The 22,056-nt window shown below is 43.6% G+C and overlaps 1 protein-coding gene across 3 annotated transcripts in view; it reads right to left on the reverse strand.

Annotated features, from left to right (window-relative positions):
• The window catches only part of CCDC171 (coiled-coil domain containing 171), a 205,401-nt gene that overhangs the window by 24,937 nt on the left and 158,408 nt on the right, over nt 1–22,056 (reverse strand). For all 3 annotated transcript variants that reach the window (XM_081176165.1, XM_081176166.1, XM_081176164.1), the window contains one exon: nt 1,113–1,265. In XM_081176165.1, the coding sequence (XP_081032291.1) occupies nt 1,113–1,265 (153 nt within the window). The remainder of the gene's footprint in view (nt 1–1,112; nt 1,266–22,056) is intronic.

The raw sequence follows: 22,056 nt of genomic DNA on the forward strand, positions 1-22,056 counted from the left end.
CGTCTGGCCATTCTGGCAGTTCTAATAACTGAGTATAGTAAACTTGTGGGGGTGAGTCAGGACAGGGGCCATATATTCCTGTAAAATATGTCACCCAATCCGTTCCTTGGACAGATGCTTCTAACGAGTAGCCCAGCCCATTTGTGCCTTGGGTAACCAGATGCCAAAATTTCTGTGAGTCCTTTTGAAGTGCTGCATCTCCCAATGTTTTCCACTGGTGTTCATAATATATTTGTTTCTTGCTTTTAAGTAAAAATTTATAATTGTATCGTAATTGGGCTACCTCAGCTTGTAGAGCAAGACTGTGTTTATCCTGTTTTAACTTCAATTTTCTAAGTTCCCTAGCTAGGCATTTTTTTGCTTTTCTGACATTCCTTATCAAACCAAGTCTGTCTTTTAAACTTTTTGTCCCAGAGGGACCATTGCTGAGGGTTGGCAAAGTGGGCAGCCGCTCCCCTGAGCGGGAAACGCTCCCTAGAGCGCGGGCCGCCAAGCAGCTGGCTGCCACGCAGCTCCCCCCTCCCCACGCCACTATCCGTGTATAGGACGACCCCAGTTATTTGACATGATTTTTGAGTCAAAAAACCCGTCCAATACACGGAAAAATACGGTATTTCTTAATAGGAGGTAGCAAACCTTTAAATAAACTTTGCTCCGGAATCATTGCCAAAGAAAAAGGAGATGTGACGCTATACTTTTTGATTTGACAGTCTTACACACAAGCATTTGTACAGGACAAAAGGGTGACAAATTAATTCAACTGTTTCCTCCTCAACTATAAAGACTTTTACAGGGGGTGGTGATCAATTTGCTCTGAAGGGCAAAAGCCAAATTACAGATAGCGTAATATACTCCATCTTTCCAGCAGAGCTACGCAATAAATAAAAAACTGGGTTGTAATGCAACCCAGTTATGCAACCAAATGCAGGGCTCTGTAGAGTTGTGTGGCAGAGTAAAATTCTGAGGGGAGGGGGGATAAAATTATTATTTTTATTACCACCCGTAGGCATTCCCTCCATAACACGCACAGACATTTTCCCTTACTTTTTAGGAGGAAAAAAGTGAGTGTTCTGGTGCAAAAAATACGGTATTTTTAAAAAGCAGACACTTACCGAGTGCAAGCTTTCATTTTCACGAAGGCATGCTGTTTGGAGTTCTGATTTCAGAGCTGCAATGTGATGCTGGTGGGACGCTATTTCTCTCTCGAGTGTAGAGACTCTGGAGCACGCAAGTTGATAGACATCGATGAAACTTACAATCATTGCCTAAAGCAGAAGGAAAAGGAAAAGGAGTCGTTGTTATATACAAATGCTGGTATCAGGTCTGTGTCATCTGTGCCTAACCATGTTTCTGAAGAAGCAACATCTTATTATCAAATTTGTATAACTTACTTGCTTACGAACACACTCCCCCCAAAAATGAACATCAATACTCGCCTCTTAAAAATATATCAGATTGTATACATTTCTGCCAGCACTGCAAATGCTATTCTGTTAATCTCGCAAAGCTTTCATTTCACTTTCTTCTACAATGTTTGAAGAATAATGTATTTGGATGTGTAAACAGAGCTTTCTGGACTCATCTCCCAGCTAATTTCACTCAGCGAAGCTCTGAAGAACACCAGAGAGGGAGTACGAACATTTTCAAAATAAATGGACTTGCTAATTCTCCCAACTCACCTTTAAAAAGAATTAGATTTAATTTGGCATGAAACTAAAGAAAGTTACAGACCTCTGAAAGTAAATAATCTGATTACAATATAGCTGGGAAAATAATTCTGTTCAGGTATATAGTGAAGGAATGTCCCAGCCGTGTAATATTGATCAGACCGATAATAAAGTTAACTGCACAAGAGAGTATAAATGATTTGGCAGCGCTGGTAACTTGATATCTGACCTAAATAGTATAACACTATTGGGATTATTGGACTTCTTTACAACTGGTTAATCACATTTTATAGTTATAGTTTCTCTCTGAAGTGACCTGTACTGATTTCTCAAATGTTAGAATAGCATTAGGGCTGATATAAAAAAAATTCTATTTCTTTACTGAATAAACCAAGATTAAAACAAAATATGGTGTACTCTTTAGCATTTTTCTTTTTTTTCTCTCATAAAGTAAATGAACATTTTGGAATGATCAGGCTGGTAAAAGTGTGTATAGACCAGGGGTCAGCAAACTTTTTCAGCAGGGGGCCGGTCCACTGTCCCTCAGACCTTGTGGGGGGCTGGACTATATTTTTTTTGGGGGGGGGGTGAACGAATTCCTATGCCACACAAATAACCCAAAGATGCAGTTTAAATAAAAGGACTCATATAGAAACATGCTGATTTCTGGACCGTCCGCGGGCCAGATTTAGAAGGCAATTGGGCTGGATTTAGACCCTGGGCCTTAGTTTGCCTACCCATGTGAAGCGAAGGACATGAAGCAGGAGTTGATAATGCAGGCGAGCTGTGCACAAGCAAGCTGCCAGCTAGCTCTGTGGAGGCTCCTTTTATTGGCACAATATGCAAAACCAGGCAGATACATTTTGGGCTGTGACCTTTACACATCTTCCAGTCCCGAGATCGTGGGGTGGTACAAAGTTATTTTGGAACCTGTTTCCACCGCGTCATTTTCCCCTTGCACAATGTATGATGAAGGAGACAAAGGTCTCAGAGAAAAAGGTCACAGACAGGACACGGCAGACTACTGAGACCGTGAAAGGTTAGACAGAGGGCAAGATGTTCAGACAGCTGTGGCCTTATTGTGAGGGGGAGTGTGTGCCACACCCCAAGGTCACGCGTGCAGGTAGCTGAGGCTGCCTGCGGGTGGGAGTGTGCTCCACAACCCAGCGATCATTCCTACACCTATGGTATAGACCCTCCAAGTGTCCCTATTTTTCACGGATGTCCATGATTTAGAGAAGCCATCCCAGTTTCTGGTTTGATCCCGGAATGTCCTGCTTTTCCTTAGGATGGCCCTGATTTTATCCAAGAAATGTTGGAAGGTATGGAGTTCTACGACCCCCCAAGCCAAGGAGATAAACAACTATATAACTTTTAGAAGACATCTGAAGGCAGCCCTGTATAGGGAAGTTTTCTTTTAATGTTGAATGTTGAATTATATTTTTATATACGTTGGAAGCTGCTCAGAGTGGCTGGGGCAATCGAGTCAGATGGATGGGGTGTTGTTGTTGTTGTTGTCATTATTGAATAGGGTGTCCCCATTTCCTTTGTATAAATGTTGGGGCCTAGACGAGTAATCAGAGTCCTGTTTAGCATACCATATCCCAACCATGGGATATGTGAGTGAGAGGTGGACCATAAAGAAGGCTGATCACCGAAAAATTGATGCTTTTGAATTATGGTGCTGGAGGAGACTCGAGAGTCCCATGGACTGCAAGAAGATTAAACCTATCCATTCTGGAGGAAATTAGCCTTGAGTGCTCACTGGAAGGACAGATCCTGAAGCTGAGGCTCCAAGACTTTGGCTACCTCATGAGAAGAGAAGACTCCCTGGAAAAGACCCTGATGTTGGGAAAGATGGAGGGCACAAGGAGAAGGGGACGACAGAGGACGAGATGGTTGGACAATGTTCTCAAAGCTACTAACATGAGTTTGACCAAACTGCTGGAGGCAGTGGAGGACAGGAGTGCCTGGCGTGCTCTGGTCCATGGGGTCACAAAGAGTCGGACAGGACTAAACAACAACAACATTCCAACCCTGCAGCTCAGCTATACGTGTTCCTCAAACATTTTTGAGGTTCAGTGAATTATTAAGCTCATCTGTAGAAGAAGCAGAAATATGATCATTTTGCAAGTATTATACCTTGGGATGGTAGGGGATGGTGGGTTGGAGAAAGAGATGCGCATTTGCACAGCAGATACAGAGAAGGAACTGTGTGTAGCGAAAAAGACCTTCCATGCAGGGGGTCACTCGCTGGCCTGGAACCACACACAAACTGCATTGTGATCACAGAATCACAGTGTGATTCTAACCCTTAGTGTGCTTTCAAACACTGCCTTTATTTGCAGGATATGGCCCAGATTGCTGTATTCATGCCTCGCTATCATATTGGGCTATGCATATCCTATTGTACACAACTATAGCTATATCAGGGATGCCAGTTCATAGAAGCATAGAATTGGAGAGTTGGAAGGGACCCTAATATTCATTTATTTGGACTCCCTACAATGCAGGAATGGGCACAACTCAGTATTTTGGTGCAAGCCGATAGTTCGTCAGCTATTGTACTTGGGGGGTTTTGCTCACTGCTATTGATATAAGAGTCTATATTGAATACAGCAAATCCAAGAGCGTTTTTACACATGGTCTCTGTGCTTGAAACACATCATTTGTGAATTATGTCAGTGCACAGGCAAAAGTCGCTACTGATTTGTACGGCATAGCTAAGGGAATTTTTAAAAACTGTTTAACAGAAATACTTGTGAAAAAGCTTCCCCAACCCCTCAATTCCAACCACTAGATATTTCACGCAAAGTGTTGAAGAAACAATTCTACTTAAACAGTTACGTTATAGAGAAACATGTTCCTTTTTTCTCACGTTAACTTTTTTTAAATTCTCAATTACAAAAGGGTAATCTCTGTTCTTTTTTTAAAAAAAGCAACACACAGAAAGGTTAAAACCCACTTGTTCAATACTGTTCAAATATCAGAAACATAGACAAGTACAAATGACCAGATAGAACAGTACATTCTGCAATCATAAGAAACTATAGGCCTTATGAATCAACTGCAACCCAGTCTAATCTCCCAAGTGAAATTTAGACAGCACTACATACATTTTAATTCGGACAAGTTCTTTGGGGTAACATTTCCTACTTTCCCAAAAGGAACCATGGAATTTTCAGTATCATGTGTTCAGAGACTCATATTTAAATCTCAGTGGAAAGATGATATTTCCAGTAGCTCACAGTATTTATTAGTGTGCTGCCAAGAATGGATTTATTGCTGACTCAGCACAAAGTAACCTGTGCGGTAATTAAGAAAAATCAAGATTTCTGTTTTTGACTTTTTTTCCTATAGACAGTAGGATGAAGAGTCTATAACTTCTACAATACAGAACTCCTTTTCTGTTTTACGGAGTTCAATACCTTTGTTCTTTTTTTACAATTCGTTTTAAAATAGTACGTTAAATTTCAGACTGAATATCACCTATCCTCTGCAAGGCTGTTTCTGCAGAGTCCAGCCATTTTTTAACTGATAGTCCATTTCTACCCTTCCATCCCAAGGAACCAGATTCCTCAGATGTGCCTGGTTTAAGGCGCAATGTCTGGACCTTTATTGTGCTGGTTAGCTGAAACGTTTGTCTTCTGGCTTTGCCACATTTACACCAGAAACCGGCATCACGCAGAATTTACTGGTGCGAAATTATTCTCTTTGGTATAAGAATTTTTCATCATTTGGTATAAGAATTGCCAAAGCTCTTACAACCATGCAGACAGACAATAAACCCCACATAGGTACATTAAAACCAAAAGGAAAGAGAGACATTTGGAAACATCCCACCCACTTCTAAAAGGCCACAGATATTTAAAGGTCAAAAGCCTGGTTACATAGCAAGGTTTTAGCCTGGTGCCAGAGATAATGACGGCGCCAGGTGAGCCTCCCTGGGGAGCGCATTCCACAAATGGGGAGCCACTGCAGAAAAGGCTCTGTTCTCGTGTTGCCACCCTTTGGACCTCCTGTGGAGGAGGCAAAGAGACATTCGCAGGGAAACCAAAGAAGAGAAGAAGAAGAGTTTGGATTTGATATCCCGCCTTTCACTCCCTTTAAGGAGTCTCAAAGCGGCTAACATTCTCCTTTCCCTTCCTCCCCCACAACAAACACTCTGTGAGGTGAGTGGGGCTGAGAGACTTCAGAGAAGTGTGACTAGCCCAAGGTCACCCAGCAGCTGCATGTGGCGGAGCGGAGACACGAACCCGGTTCCCCAGATTGCGAGACTACCGCTCTTAACCACTGCACCACACTGGCTCTCTGCAAAACCAAAATGCTTGTTTACAAAGCTATTGTACTACCAACCTTACTGTATGCTTGTGAAACGTGGACCACTTATAAACGCCATCTCCAACTCCTTGAAAGATTAAATCAACGGTGTCTCTGAAAAATTGTACACATCACTTGGGAAGACAGGCGAACTAATGCCACTGTACTGAAAAAGCAAAGATCACCAGTGTCTTGATTCTTCAACATCAACTTTGTTGGACTGATCATGTTGTGTGGATGCCTGATGATCATCTTCCAAAGCAACTACTCTATTCCGAATTAAAAAATGGACAGCGTAATGCTGGTGGTCAACAAAAGGGGTTCAAAGACTCTCCCAAGGAAATCTTTAAAAAATGTAGTATAAACACAGACAACTGGGAAACACTGGCCTACGTGCGCTCCAGTTGGAGAGCAGCCTTTACCAAAGGTGTCATGGGCTTTGAAGACACACAAACTCAGGACAAAAGGAATAAACATGCTAAGAGGAAGGCATGTTTGGCAAACCCTCTTCATGATCCACTCACACCCAGAAATCAATGTCCCCACTGTGGAAGGACGTGTGGATCCAGAATTGGCCTCCACAGTCACTTATGGATTCATTGTTAAAACTGTGTTTATGGGAGACAATCTTAGTTGGCTACGAGTGATCACCAAAGAAGGAGGAGGCACATGAAGAACGGCTTGGAGGATGATCTCAGGGTCCAGATCGGTTCATATGACAAGGTGTGGTCCTTGAGGCATTGTGGTCCTGAGCCGTTTGCACCCGGAAACTAATTAGCAGCCAGTGCAGTCGGAAGCAGATGGGCTTGTGCAAAGGTGGAGCAGGAAAGATCACCTGAATTCTGCTAGATTCGCCTTCCGCTTGTAGCTTCCATGTTCTAAAATCCCTGCGATGGCAGAGGGTTTGCCCCAGCCTTCAGCAAAAGATGGGGGGGGGGGGGCAAAGTGGAAAATCCTGCTGTATAAGAGAAACTCCAGTGACGGTTCTCGAGATCCCACACACTGCTTTCAAAAAACGGTGATGAAGATTTTAGAAGAAGAAGAGGAGGAGGAGGAGGAGGAGGAGGAGGAGGAGGAGGAGGAGGAGGAAGAAGAAGAAGAAGAAGAAGAAGAAGAAGAAGAAGAAGAAGAAGAAGAAGAAGAAGATTGATAGAGGAATGCAGCCTCTTGATTTCTTACTGAATTTGCAGTACTATTACAGGGAAACTAACAACAGAACATTTGAAAGTAGTAACTTATCATTATAAATAAAACCAACAAAAAAAAGAAGAGTTATACTGTTCTTGATTAGAAAGCAATCATGTCTTCCTGAACCGTTTTTTACAACCCAGACAGATTCATATGGAACGTTCATTTAAAAACCGAAATCCCTTCCAGACTGGGGAGTATTGTAAGAATGTCAGTGGGGCAGGAAAGCTAGCCACAGCAATTCTGAAGGCTGAAGAATTTTAATTTCAAGCATTAAAAAGCCATTTTAAATTGAAACACAGGATGTAAGTTAATAAAGCCTAAAACATACACGAGGCTGCCAATTTTAGAAACAGTAACAAATTACTCAGGAGTAACCAAAGGCAAGGAAGTAATAAGAGAGCAAATGGTTCCTGAGTGACCCCCTTCCTGTCCTTTTGACCTTTTTACTTTTCTATTGTACATTATATTATATTCTTAAGAAAACATCTTATACAGATGGGGAAACCCAGCCAGATGGGCGGGGTATAAATAATAAATTATAAATTATAAACACTGTGGCAACAGAGTTTACTCCCAGAGAATTGGCCAATTTTAAGAAATGACCTCTAGGCCAATACCAACTTCCAGAAACAGCTCGCTGAACATGTACAGTGGTACCATGGGTTACAGACACTTCAGGTTACAGACGCTTCAGGTTACAGACTCTGCTAACCAAGAAATAGCACCTTGGGTTAAGAACTTTGCTTCAGGATGAGAACAGAAATCGTGCAGCAAAGGCAGCGGGAGGCCCCATTAGCTAAAGTGGTACCTCAGGTTAAGAACAGTTTCAGGTTAAAAACGGATCTCTGGAACGAATTAAGTTCTTAACCCAAGGTACCACTGTATGTTGGAAGCTGCCCAGAGTAGCTGGGGCAACCCAGTAAGATGTGTGGGGTATAAATAGAAAATTATCATTATGGAATGGGACGTCCCTATTTTCATCGGAGAATGTTGGAGGGTATGTAATCTAACCACCCATTTCTCTTTGTTATTCCCCAGACTACTGAGATATAGAGAGTTTAAAGCAAGGACTTTTCTTTTGAGTCTATGACCCCAGGGCCACCCTTGTTTAAACAGTGTGGTTCTTCAGTGAAGCCATAATGAGTTGATTCCCCCACCAGCCAAAAGATGTTGACTTGGTCTTGTAGATCTTCTGATTGCTGGTACTATGGATCAGTCTACAGTGGTACCTCGGGTTACATACGCTTCAGGTTACAGACACTTCAGGTTAAGGACTCCACTAACCCAGAAGTAGTACCTTGGGTTAAGAACTTTGCTTCAGGATGAGAACAGAAATCGCGCAGCGGCAGGCGCCATTAGCTAAACTGGTGCTTCAGGTTAAGAACAGTTTCAGGTTAAGAACGGACCTCCGGAACGAATTAAGTTCTTAACCCGAGGTACTACTGTAATGTTCCATGTTCCTTCCCCCGGTAAAATTCTGATAGATCAGCAGTGGGGAACTGTTTCACCCCAAGAGCTGCGTTGCATTTGGGGCTCACCTTCTGAGACTCACATGGTCAGAGCTTCCAAGTGTCCCTATTTTCCAGGGACAGTCCTGGATTTACAGAAGCCGTACCAGTTTCTGATTTGATCCCAGAATGTCCCGCTTTTCCTTAGGACGTCCCTATTTTAACTGGATAAATGTTGAAGGATACGAAGTTTTCGAGTCAAGGAGATAAAGAACTATAGAACCTTTAGAATACATCTGTATAGGGATGATTCTTAAGGTTTAATGTTTATTACATTTTTATATGCGTTGGAAGCCGCCCAGAGTGGCTGGGGCAACCCAGTCAGGTGGGTGGGGTATAAACAAAATAATAATAATAATAATAATAATAATAATAATAATAATAATAATAATAATAATAATAATAATAGGTGGTGTTGTTCCATAGGACGTCCCTATTTTCATCTGAGAAATGTTGGAGGATATGCCTTTGCATTTAATTAATAAGATCAAGGAAAGTCACAGTTATTGCCAAGTTTGAAGCAGCTCAAGAAGAATGTTCTAGAAAACAGAGCTCTCACTGCTCAAGTTGCTAAATGACTTCTTGCAAAGAAACTGCTATTATTTTTAATACTTTCATTCATCTATGGGGTATTAAAACGAACGTTCTTTACTGCAGGGGAGGACTTTAGTAATGTGGCGCCCTGGGCAAGGACAAAATTTGGCAACCCCTAACTTTGAGTAAGTACCAGTATAAATATAGGTATTATTATTATTATTACTATTACTATTCTGGGCCACCTCAGCTTAGTGCCCTGTGTGGCAGAACCGCCCACACTGCCCTAAATCCGGCACTGTTTACTGTATCCAGTGGTCATTTTCCTGAGAATCTGTGACAATAGAAAATCGAAATAAGGCATAATTGAGGCTTATTAAAGATGTGAGTAAACACATTTATGCACTTAAGGATATTTAGTAGACAGTTGAAGAATAGTTCCTTATCTGAACAGCAGTGGCGTAGCGTGGGTTGTCAGCACCAGGGGCAAGGCAAGTAATTTGCGCACCCTAATCCATGGATTTATTACCAATTATTATTATTATTACCAATATTTCTTTTTGCCAGGCTTTAAGTAGTCTAAGATTTTAGAATGCTGATGTTGGGTTGTATCCAACTAGGTTAGACCCATTGAAAGGTTAGACCCATTGAAATCAGGGGACTTGGTCATGCTTAACTGATTTCAGTGGGTCTCCTCTGAGGATGACTTAGCTGCACATCATCTAATACTATTCATAAAACCTTCCACTATGCGGTAGCATTGGCGTTCAACTTTATAGCAATATCAACTTCAGCAAAATTAGAGATTTTGGTCTTTCCCTGGCAGTGGGTGGTGAGGAGGATCGACTTTCGTCTAGACAAAGTTTTATCAACTGAACAGAAGCAGGAAAAAAGAACAACAAATATCAAACCTCTAAGAAAGTTGTCATATATAAAAGTATAATCATAAGCAGACCAATAAGATAATACAGGGGGGAAAACTGCAACAAAAATTAGAAACACAAAGAAGAGGTTCTTCTGCTTTTTAAGTATAGAAAGAGAAGAAAATTCCAAATTAATATTTGCCTTTTAGGCTTCCAGCCTCCAGGAAATTCCTGAACTAAAAAGAATGTTAGTAGGTAATAAATTTACCTAAGGGCAATGTACACAAAGAGATGAAAAGGAACAAGAGAGGGAATAATAAATGTACTTCAAAAGAATGTGAGTCTAACTTTAGTGTAGCAAACTACTAGGATGAAAATCTGAAGAGACTACAAATGTTGTGTTCACTGTGAAGTTTGCTCAAAAAGTGACAACAGGCAAAGAATGTTTGGTGCAGAGCTACGAAGTAAAATAAAAATGGCACCCTGCATCTATACTGACTATTCTGCAGAAATAATGGTCCATTCTACTTCTAGGGCAACATTCGCACCATTTTTTTCCTTACCAATTTGAGGGTTGTGTTGTGTTATGTTGTGCTCCCCATCACGCATAGGAGGGGAACCCGTGAAGTAGTTACAGATGTAAAATATTAGTGCATATTGACAGTATACTGTAGATTTCTGCTGGCCTTTCATTGAGGGAAGGGGGAAAATTAGATGCTAAAGGAAAACTAAGTACATTGTTCCACGTTGCTCATTCAAATTCATTGTTCCACGTGCTTCAAAACTGCAGGAAAGATGTATGAAGTTGCCCCTAATCTGGCACAGAACATGTCAGTGGCTTCAGAAAGAGAGTTTTGAAGGAAGACATTCCACAAATCATTTTGTTTTATTATTATTTGAGAGAGGGGAGGACATTGTGTTGAGTGGGCTGCTGAATTTGAATTCCTCTCAAAAGAGTATGCGTGAAAATGCATTCAGGTTTTTTCCTTTGTCCCGCAACTCCTTACAGCAGCTACAGAAGAGGCTATAAACTCTGAGGCATTTTCAGGCCTCAAAAGAGGCCTCATGGGAAACAACATTCGACAGAAACTGCTTTTCCGCAGCTGTTTGGTACATGCTTTAATGATCTTCTCTCCATGGATCTTCGTCTGACACCAAACTTGTGCTGGGCTTCATCTAAGCATGGCACATGCAAGTTAAATGCACCAGAAGGGAAGGCAATTCCATTCCAGTCCCCGCACGAACACACACACACTCCAGGATCCTTCACTGCAACTGCTTTGAGCCAAACCCTGCCATCTTAACTTCAGTATCAATTATGTTTTCTCTCCTGCCACTCACCCCTTCCACATCCCATCAAGGTCTTGGTGGACACCCAAAAGATGAAGAGGTCAAATCAGTTAAGATCAAATGGGCACAAGATATAGGACACAATATACAATTTGAGGACTGGGAGAAGTTGTGGAAGGTGGACTTGAAATTTACAGACTGTTCTCTTTTGAAAGAAAATTATATGAAAATGATGTATAGATGGTATATCACACCAGAACAAATGGCAAAAATGTACAAAACTGGGTCAAATACATGTTGGAAATGTAAAGAAAAAGAAGGTACTTTGGATCATATGTGGTGGGAATGTAGAGAAGTTAAAAAATTCTGGGAGATGATATATAACGAACTGAAAAAAAAATGTATAAAATGACATTCTTGTTAGGGATTTTAGGAAGAGACCTGCCAAGAAAAACAAAGAATTTATTTATGTATGCTACAACAGCGGCAAGAGTCTTGTTAGCACAAGGACGGAAGAATGAGGAAACCCCAACGAAAGAACAATGGCAAGAAAAACTGATGAGTTATGCGGAGCTGGCAAAGCTGACATATAAATTACGTGACAAGAACAATTGTGACTTCAAGGAAGAATGGGAACTTTTTACAAATTATCTAAAACAACAAAATGATTCTTGGCAGGTTTTGAATAAACACCCACAAATTTATTAGTAGAATATATGACAGCTAAGGCAATGATATGTATAATTTTACAACATGCAGAGAATAATATGTGCAAACAAATCAGAGAGGGGAGCTGTGGGAAGTCTTTAGTGGTTGGGAGAGGGAGGGGTGGGGGAAAGGGGAGAAAAGTAATTGTTTACATTGATTGATAATTTGTTTTGTTAAAATTGCTTAATAAAGATTTTTTTTAAAAAAAGAAAGATAACAGAACCAGTTTTAAGCCAGCTGTGCTCAGCTTCTCAGAAGGAATAATCCAAACAAGAATCTTCTGCCTGTTTCTTTCACATAGAAAACTTTCCAGAACACTCTTGAACCAAGCAGAACAAGAAAGATCTCCACATATCAGATCAATACTTTATGTACTAAGATATGCAAACTGACAGACACCCCAAGAACTGAAGCTCTCTGAAGGATGGCAAATGGGCCATGAGAAGTAATGGCATGACTTTTTCCTGCTTGGCAGGGGGTTGGACTCGATGGCCCTTGTGGTCTCTTCCAACTCTATGATTCTATGATTCTATGATTCTATGATTCTATGACTTCCTATTTGGGAAAGAATGGAGAGCAGCTTTTTGAATTTGGAAGATGGAAAGGAAACTGCTTCTACTGAAAACGGCAGCAGACTGGCACGCAAGAGCCATCGTGGCATTTCTTGCCAAGTATAGATTGTCCTAAGAAGAACATTGATTTTCTAAATTAAAGCTGTGGCTCTATGATGTCCTGTTACTGCAGACGAAGTTCCAGTGAGTTTCGTGGGACTTGCTTCTGAGCAAACACGCTTTAAGAGATAGTGCTGCCTTATAATTAGGTGGGTCACAGCGCAAGTGGAGAAATTCAGTGAAACTTCTCTCCTTAGAGATCCTAAATCAGCATTTTGGTGTCCATTCAGAAATGGGTGGAGGAGGAGGAGGAGGAGGAGGAGGAGGAGGAGGAGGAGGAGGAGGAGGAGTTTGGATTTGATATCCCGCTTTATCACTACCCGAGGGAGTATCAAAGTGGCTAATATTCTCCTTTCCCTTCCTCCCCCACAACACTCTGTGAGGTGAGTGAGGCTGAGAGACTTCAGAGAAGCATTACTAGCCCAAGGTCACCCAGCAGCTGCATGTGGAGGAGAGGAGACGCAAACCAGGTTCACCAGATTACGAGTCTACCGCTCCTAACCACTACACCACACTGGCTCCACACTGTGAACAAAGAGAAAAGGCATTTGTACCCTTGGCCACAGTTTCACGGAGCTGGGATTAGACTTGCAGCCTATTCTGGATCCTGCTGAAGAATCGTATTTGCAGCTGCAGTGAATATTTGGGCTGCGGTGTCCTAAAAGTGAAATGCAATCCCATGGAGGCTCACCTGCCACCTACTGCATTTAGGGGTGGTTTTTTCCCCCTCAGCACCTTCTTAGTTTTATTTGTCTTTTAAAATGTTGATTGAGTTGTTTCAGTTGGCTCCCTGCTGCTGCCTTTCTGTTATTTTAATTGTTGTGGTTGATTTATTGTACCATTTTATTTCTGAAAATTGTCAGTTCATGTTTGCACCTGCCAGTCAGGGAGTTTTTTTCTTCTTCTTCAGATGAAGTTTTGAGGTACAAACAAATTAAATAATGACGTTTCAGAGCTCCTGATGAGGAAACAGAAGGGCCAAGATCTTCTCTCACAACACTCCTGACATTTCCATTATGGGTGATATCACTGAACATTACTGGCAACTTTCCACGCACAACTTCAAGCAGATCCTGCGTACCACAGAATTTGCCGTTTGAACAAGCACTGGCGGAAGGTACTTTGGGATGGGAAAGACATTTAACTGGTGTGTGTTACCACCTTGCCACTTGAATTAGCATAATTTCACAAGATCCCTTTCTTCACGTGAATCGGGTTGGAAGCCACAGAAGAAGGGGAGATAATTGGATTGGAAGTGGAGGAAGGCAATAATGATGATGAAAATTGATACAGGATAGTGAATTAAAGGGGGGGGGAAGCTTCCAAGTTTAGATAGGCATACAGTTTTTAGTCAGGCTTCAAGGAATGAGAGAAAGAGGATTAAAGAATAATAAGGACTGCTAGTGGAATGACTGACATAGTTGTTCGTTTAGAAATTTATAAGCTGAAGTTCTGCCAAAAATGGCACACAAAGCAGTATACAATACTAAAAATTAAAATTATTAAAATGTAGTTATGGACCCTGAGGAAGTCCACTGAAGAAAACTTGACAGAAGCTGATGCTACCCAGTGTCTTCCCCTCTTATATGCAAGCACAGCAGTAGGGCACAATTTCAGTGGTGGTGAGGGCCAAGGGTCTGTCACCAAAATCTGCAGTTACACTTCAACGTGTCATCTGACAACTGTTAAAGGGCGCCTATTGAGAAGCTAGTTGTTGTTGTTGTTTAGTCGTTTAGTCGTGTCTGACTTTTCATGACCCCATGGACCAGAGCACGCCAGGCACTCCTGTCTTCCACTACCTCCCACAGTTTGGTCAAACTCACAGCCAGGAGTCCATGGGTCAGTTGTTAAATTAGGGGATTGCAGCTTCTCTCTCTCTCCAGTATGACTGAAATAGGCGGAATCAGCTCTTATATGGTAAAGCATAGTTTACAGCTGTGTGGATTTTTCCATTATGAAATGCAGTAAACTGGCTCCTTATATTTTTAAAGGGCAACTAAAATGATGGTCGGCGGTTAGGTTTTAAGTCCCAGAAGCAGCAGCCAGGTATATAAACTTAGGGATGCTGGGGCAAACATAATTATAGAGAAATGTATTCTGTATCTCTTAAAATACTGGAACTTGGGTACAGCCAATTAAACCAGGTTCAAGGACAAGCGTAAGGACATGTTTCATCACAGGCACAGAATGTAATGATAGTCACTAACCTAAGGGGACGCGGGTGGTGCTGTGGGTTATATCACAGAGCCTAGGATTTGCCGATCAGAAGGTCGGCGGTTCGAATCCCCAAGACGGGGATAAATAGGGACCGCTCTGGTGGGAAGGTAAACGGCGTTTCCGTGCGCTGCTCTGGTTCGCCAAAAGCGGCTTAGTCATGCTGGCCACATGACCCGGAAGCTGTCTGCGGACAAACGCCGGCTCCCTCGGCCTATAGAGCGAGATGAGCGCGCAACCCCAGAGTCGGTCATGACTGGACCTAATGGTCAGGGGTCCCTTTACCTTTACCTTTAAGCTAAGGAGGCTTAAAAAGAGATTTAGCTCACAGAAGATGGTCTGTAGATGGCTGTCACCTACAGCAGCTAAAACAAATCTTCATGTTCACAGGCACAAAAACACAGGATGCCAAACAATGGGTGAGTATGACCAACACTGGACACAACTCCAAGTCTTTTTCACCCCCTTTGGCAAAATGGCAAGGGAGTCCTAGAATGGAGCCCAGGGCTACACCTGATAGTGCCCTTGCTAAAGAGCATGTCTTCATCTTACAAAAGAAACAGATTCGTGCCTCTCAAAAACTACACTCCTGATGCAACTGGGCTGAACGAGACATAAGGATGAGATGATTTCTGCTATTGCCATCATTTATTCTACTTTATATGGTTTTATTAGGTTCTCTTTCTCTCTTTTTTTTAAAAAAAATATAATTTTCACTTTTACAAGTTTTCCACATTTACATTCACCAAAAGAAAAAAAACATGGCATTTGTCATCAAGCTCTCCTCCCCACCTTCCATGATTTGATTTAGTTATCCTTTGCTGTTGCATATTCAAATTACTCCATATTCTTTCTTCTTCAGTTTTATCTCAACTTTTTTGAATTTACCCCAATCCTCCTAATGTTTTAAATTTTTACAATGATTTTTCAAATATTCTACAAAGCTTTCCCAGTTTTCCTTAAAGACTCTTTCTTCCTGGTCTCTTATTCTACTAATTTAACCAGCCATTTCTGAATCTTCCATCATTTTCATCTGCCATTCCTCCTTCGTTGGTAATTTCCCTTCCTTCCATTTCTGAGATTAAACCATTTGGGCTGCCGTAGTTGTGTATAAAAAACATTTTTTCTCCCCTGATATCCAGGGACATCTAGACCGATTATTCCTAAGAGAAAGTCTTTTGGTCTTTTTTTTTAGGTTCTCTTCCTGCTCTGCTACCCTGTAACAATAGCATTGCACTTTCATTAATTTGAAAATGGCACAAGTACTTTGCATCCAGCTGTACGTAAAAAAATGGGTGGCTGTTTAAAAAACAAGGAAACAGTGCCACTTCAAGAGACAAGCGAGGAAGCACTCCTTTCTATACCAGTATTAGTTAAATCTCTGCATTGACGCGGGTGAAGTAAAGATGGGAAACCATGAATTTATTATCGAAGCGTAGGATGTTGTGGGGGAAACCAGCAATGCAACTTGGTAATGGACTGAACATAGAGGCAGGAAAAATGTCAATATGCAAATAGGTGAGCTAAGAGCCTTATTTCCTCATAGCATGATATAGAATATTGCCGCTGCTTCGTTTTCCACATAATGAGACAAAGTAGAATATATTGTAGCAGATCAACCTCTATTGGAAAAAGCACAAAACCATTTAAAATGCCAATCACATCATGCAAGATTCATAAAATAATGCACCAAGTGTTCCAGCGGTAATTATGTGGGTGAACCCAAACAGTGCTTGAGACCACAAATGAACTAGTCAAATTATTATTAGGGACCGTACAAGATGATTAACTTATTCAGCCCGTTGAAACACTTGCAGCCCTCTTTCCTTTCAAGTGGGACAAACTGGACTGGAAAAGATACGGCAGACATATGACTGAATTTCATAAAGCACCTGACATTTGGTAGGTGCTGCGCAAAAATTAAAAACACTACAAGTCCATGCTTTCAGGCCAATAATCTAAAAGTAAGGACAAGATACCATACTTTTCCGTGTATAACACGCCCCCTATTTTGGGGACTCAAAATTCAGAAAATGGGGGGAAGAGATTCCCCAAAGTTTGGGGAGGATTGCCCAGTTGCTGAGCTTTTCTTGGGGGGGGGGGCGACACACAGCTGTTGAGCTTTTTTGTGGGGGAATGCCAAAAAATGCTCACCCACCAGACCGACAATGCTGCTTGCGTGCGTCGCCGAAGCAACCTATCCTCTGTCCCATCGCCGAAAAAGGAAGCAAACAGCCCGCCCACTTGCCGCAGCGACAGCCAATCAACACCAGCCCTTGCTGCAGCCACCAATTACAATCTCCATCTTGCGGCACCCACCAATCCCACATCCCCACAGTGCACTACCCATGTATAAAAAGGTAAAGGTAAAGGGGGCCTTGACCATTAGGTCCAGTCGTGACAGACTCTGGGGTTGCGGCGCTCATCTCGTTCTATAGGCCGAGGGAGCCAGCGTTTGTCCGCAGACAGCTTCTGGGTCATGTGGCCAGCATGACTAAGCCGCTTTCTGGAGCAGCACACGGAAATGCCGTTTACCTTCCTGCCGGAGTGGTACCTATTTATCTACTTGTACTTTGACGTGCTTTCGAACTGCTAGGTTGGCAGGAGCAGGGACCAAGCAATGGGAGCTCACCCCGTCACGGGGATTCGAACTGCCGATCTTCTGATCAGCAAGTCCTAGGCTCTGTGGTTTAACCCACAGCGCCACCCGCATGTATAAGATGACCCATAATTTTGAACATGATTTTTCAATTAAAAAAACATAGTCTTGTACTTGGAAAAAGTATTTATCACTCTCCTGTTATACAAAAATCTCCAAATAGGTCCAAACTTCAATGTCTAAAACTCCTGGTAGCGGACAAGGATCTATGGCGACTGCCATAAAACTTAGGGAACAAGCTGTACTACCAAAATGATTAAGGTTTTAAACGACAATTTTAGGTTATATTCTAGTGATCCAGATTTAATATATATTTTTAACTGCCGCTACATCTGAATTGTCTCTGTTATACCCAATTGCAATTCAACGTATTCTTGTTGTGTTTTATGATTTTCCTGATATTGTAAGTGAGCCGGAACTGGTCTGTGACCGTAATAATAAAATTCATAGGTTACCAGGATGTTAATAATAATAATAATAATAATAATTACAGCTGTTCTTCCATACTCCGTCTGTCTAGAGACTTAACTGAGATTTGAGTGCTTGAGTGGAGGGGAAAATGTAAGCTGGCACACAACTCCAACTGTGGTTTGACTGTATGTCTGGTGACTCAAACAATTGCTTGGATGCGTAACGGTGGTCGGCACAAATCTTAAGTTTCGCCTAATGCCTAAGCAGACAAACCTAGACAGCATCTTAAAAAGCAGAGACATCACCTTGCCAACAAAGGTCCGTTAAGTTAAAGCTATGGTTTTCCCAGTAGTGATGTATGGAAGTAAGAGCTGGACCATAAAGAAGGCTGATCACCGAACAATTGATGCTTTTGAACTATGGTGCTGGAGGAGACTCTTGAGAGTCCCATGGACTGCAAGAAGATCAAACCTATCCATTCTGAAGGAAATCAGCCCTGAGTGCTCACTGGAAGGACAGATCCTGAAGCTGAGGCTCCAAGACTTTGGCTACCTCATGAGAAGAGAAGACTCCCTGGAAAAGACCCTGATGTTGGGAAAGATGGAGGGCACAAGGAGAAGGGGATGACAGAGGATGAGATGGTTGGATAGTGTTCTTGAAGCTACCAGCATGAGTTTGACCAAACTGCGGGAGGCAGTGGAAGACAGGAGTGCCTGGCGTGCTCTGGTCCATGGGGTCACGAAGAGTTGGACACGACTAAACGACTAAACAACAATGCCTAAGCAACGTCCTTGGGTTTATACCGTCTCATAACAATATATAAATTGTAAGTGTGGAAAAGAGACAGACACCCACACACATATTTCTAAGTCTCTTGGGAAATGTTCCCCAAACGGCAGTATATATTTAACAGCCGTTTTCCCTGGCTTCGTTACCTATACTTCATTCGATGAGAAATGATGGCATTTGGAAGATCACAGTGCTGTTGTGCTATTTTACACCTGCAACTAAAGAAAATTGTGCTGCTGGCTGAAAGTGTGGTAACGCTTCAGCTTTGACAAGGTAAGCAATATATCTCCTAGAAAGAGCAATTTAAAACATTCTGTCCCACCATGACAAGAAGTTTTACATAATGGGGGAAGAATAAAAATGCAGCACCTGGATCCAAGTCTTAACTAAAACATTAACCTGAAAAATGGGACACAGTCTTACCGTTTCCAAAACACAAACAAATGAGGTGACATTTAAAGCTAATTTTAAAATGTTTCATTCATTTGTTGAGAAACCGGCCATTTTTCTCTCTCCCTTCCAAATTCTCTCCTATGGTTATAACCACAGCAGAATCCACTGCTGGCTCAGGAATGATCTCTGCCTGAAGCAGAGGCCATATAGTGCCGCTCTCTGCTTCAACTGCCGACCTTTTATATATACCGTATTTTTCGCACTATAGGACGCACTTTTTCCCCTCCAAAAATGAAGGGGAAATGTGTGTGCGTCCTATGGTGCGAATGCAGGCTTTTGCTGAAGCCTGGAGAGCGAGAGGGGTCCGTGCGCACCGACCCCTCTCGCTCTCCAGGCTTCAGGAAGCTATCCCAAGTCTTGCAAGCCCGGCGGGATGTCCCGCGGGCTCGCAAGGCTTGCAGGCAGCAGCCTGCACCCAAAAGCTGGGGACAGCGGGGAGGCGCAGAGCCGCCACCCCGCTATTCCCCGACCTGATCTGGAGGCTGGCGGGGGGAGAAGCAAGCCTGCTTCTCCCCCCCCCCAGCCCCACAAGCTCGGGGGATAGGGGGATGGCAAAGCGCCGCCACCCCGCTATTCCCCGACCTGATCTGGAGGCTGGGGGTGGGAGAAGCAAGCCTGCTTCTCCCCCCCCCACCATCCCCACAACCTCCAGATCAGGTCGGGGAATAGCGGGATGGCAGCGCTCCGCCATCCCGCTATTCCCCGACCTGATCTGGAGGCTGGGGATGGGAGAAGCAAGCCTGCTTCTCCCCCCCACCATCCCCACAACCTCCAGATCAGGTCGGGGAATAGCGGGATGGCAGCGCTCCGCCATCCCGCCATTCCACGACCTGATCTGGAGGCTGGGGGTGGGAGAAGCAAGCCTGCTTCTCCCCCCCACCATCCCCACAACCTCGAGATCAGGTCGGGGAATAGCGGGATGGCAGCGCTCCGCCATCCCGCCATTCCACGACCTGATCTGGAGGCTGGGGGTGGGAGAAGCAAGCCTGCTTCTCCCCCCCACCATCCCCACAACCTCCAGATCAGGTCGGGGAATAGCGGGATGGCAGCGCTCCGCCATCCCGCTATTCCACGACCTGATCTGGAGGCTGGGGGTGGGAGAAGCAAGCCTGCTTCTCCCCCCCACCATCCCCACAACCTCCAGATCAGGTCGGGGAATAGCGGGATGGCAGGCTTCAGGAGAGCCCCACCGCCAGCCCCACAAGCTCGGGGGACAGCGGGAGAGGCGCAGCGCGCCCTTCCCGCTGTCCCCCGACTTGGTTAGAAGGCTGGGGGGGGAGCCTGCTCCTCCCCGTCGCCAGCCCCGCAAACTCGGGAGACAGCGGGAGAGGCGCAGCGCGCCATTCCCGCTGTCCCCCGACTTGGTTAGAAGGCTGGCGGGGGGAGAAGCCTGCTCCTCCCCGTCGCCAGCCCCGCAAACTCGGGAGACAGCGGCAGGGGCGCAGCGCGCCCTTCCCGCTGTCCCCCGACTTGGTTAGAAGGCTGGCCCAGCCCCGCAAACTCGGGGGACAGCGGGAAAGGCGCAGCGCGCCATCCCGCTGTCTCCCGACATGGTTTGGAGGCTGGCGGAAGGCTTCCTCCTCCCCCAGCCCCGCAAGCTCCCAGAGCGATGCCAAAGCTGCGCGCAGCTTCGGCATGGCTCTGGGTCCCGTTCTGGGGGAGGGGGAAGCTCGGGCTTCCCCGCCCCAGCCCCGCGCCTGGCGGGGGGGATAAATTTTTTTTTGCCTTTATTCCCCCCCCCCCCCAAATCTAGGTGCGTCCTATGGACCGGTGCGTCCAATAGTCCGAAAAATACGGTAAAACCCTTTTACAGTGGTGCCTCGGGTTAAGCACTTAATTTGTTCCAGAGGTCCGTACTTAACCTGAAACTGTTCTTAACTTGAAGCACCACTTTAGCTAATGGGGCCTCCTGCTGCCCCTGCGCTGCCGGAGCACGATTTCTGTTCTCAACCTGAAGCAAAGTTCTCAACCTGAAACACTATTTCTGGGTTAGCGGAGTCTGTAACCTGAAGCGTATGTAACCTGAGGTACCACTGTATATATAAAACCCAGACACAGCGCTCCTGGAGCAAGATGCTTTCCTTTGCAGCAACACAGGACCAGGCTTGGCAAAACACGGAGAACTTTACTAAACAACCATTTTGCACAAAGAACAAGGACTGAATATTTCTTAGTGCCAGAGGCAAAGTTGTGATGTTGGACTGGAAAAGGAAGACTATTGTTGGTGTTTATCTATAATAATAATAATAATAATTGGGACTTTTTGTTTTGTTTTATTGGGGAGGGGGGAATGAACGAACTTGAGACGCCCGGACTAAAGACAGGAAACATGCTGCTTCACAGAGGGAGGGACAGCTGGATATTATTCCGGATTGAACATGTGACTGTTTTGAAGCACACACACACACACACACACACACACACAGTCGAAGTGTTCAGGGTGAAGGACAAGGGAGCAGCATTGCTAGGTGCTGACCCGTTCTAGACTTAGTATCGAGCATACACACACTGGGCTAAACATGAATATAATAATAAACTATAAACAAACAAACAAATATTTATAATAGGTTCTAAAGGCATGTACCCATAATTGTTCTTCTGCAAACATAAGGGCTTCTTCTGTAAACAGAAAACACAAAGGATATATATAAAACTGACAGATGGATAGTGAGAAGTCCTTTTTATTCCTTTCCTTTTTTATTCCTCCTTTAATATCCTTATCTCTTGCCTCTCTTCCTTTTTCTTTCTCCTTCATTTTCTCGTTTTCTCCTTTTGCTT

This window comes from Podarcis bocagei (genome assembly GCF_964188305.1).
Source record: "Podarcis bocagei genome assembly, chromosome: 17".
Taxonomy (NCBI): Eukaryota; Metazoa; Chordata; class Lepidosauria; order Squamata; family Lacertidae; genus Podarcis; species Podarcis bocagei.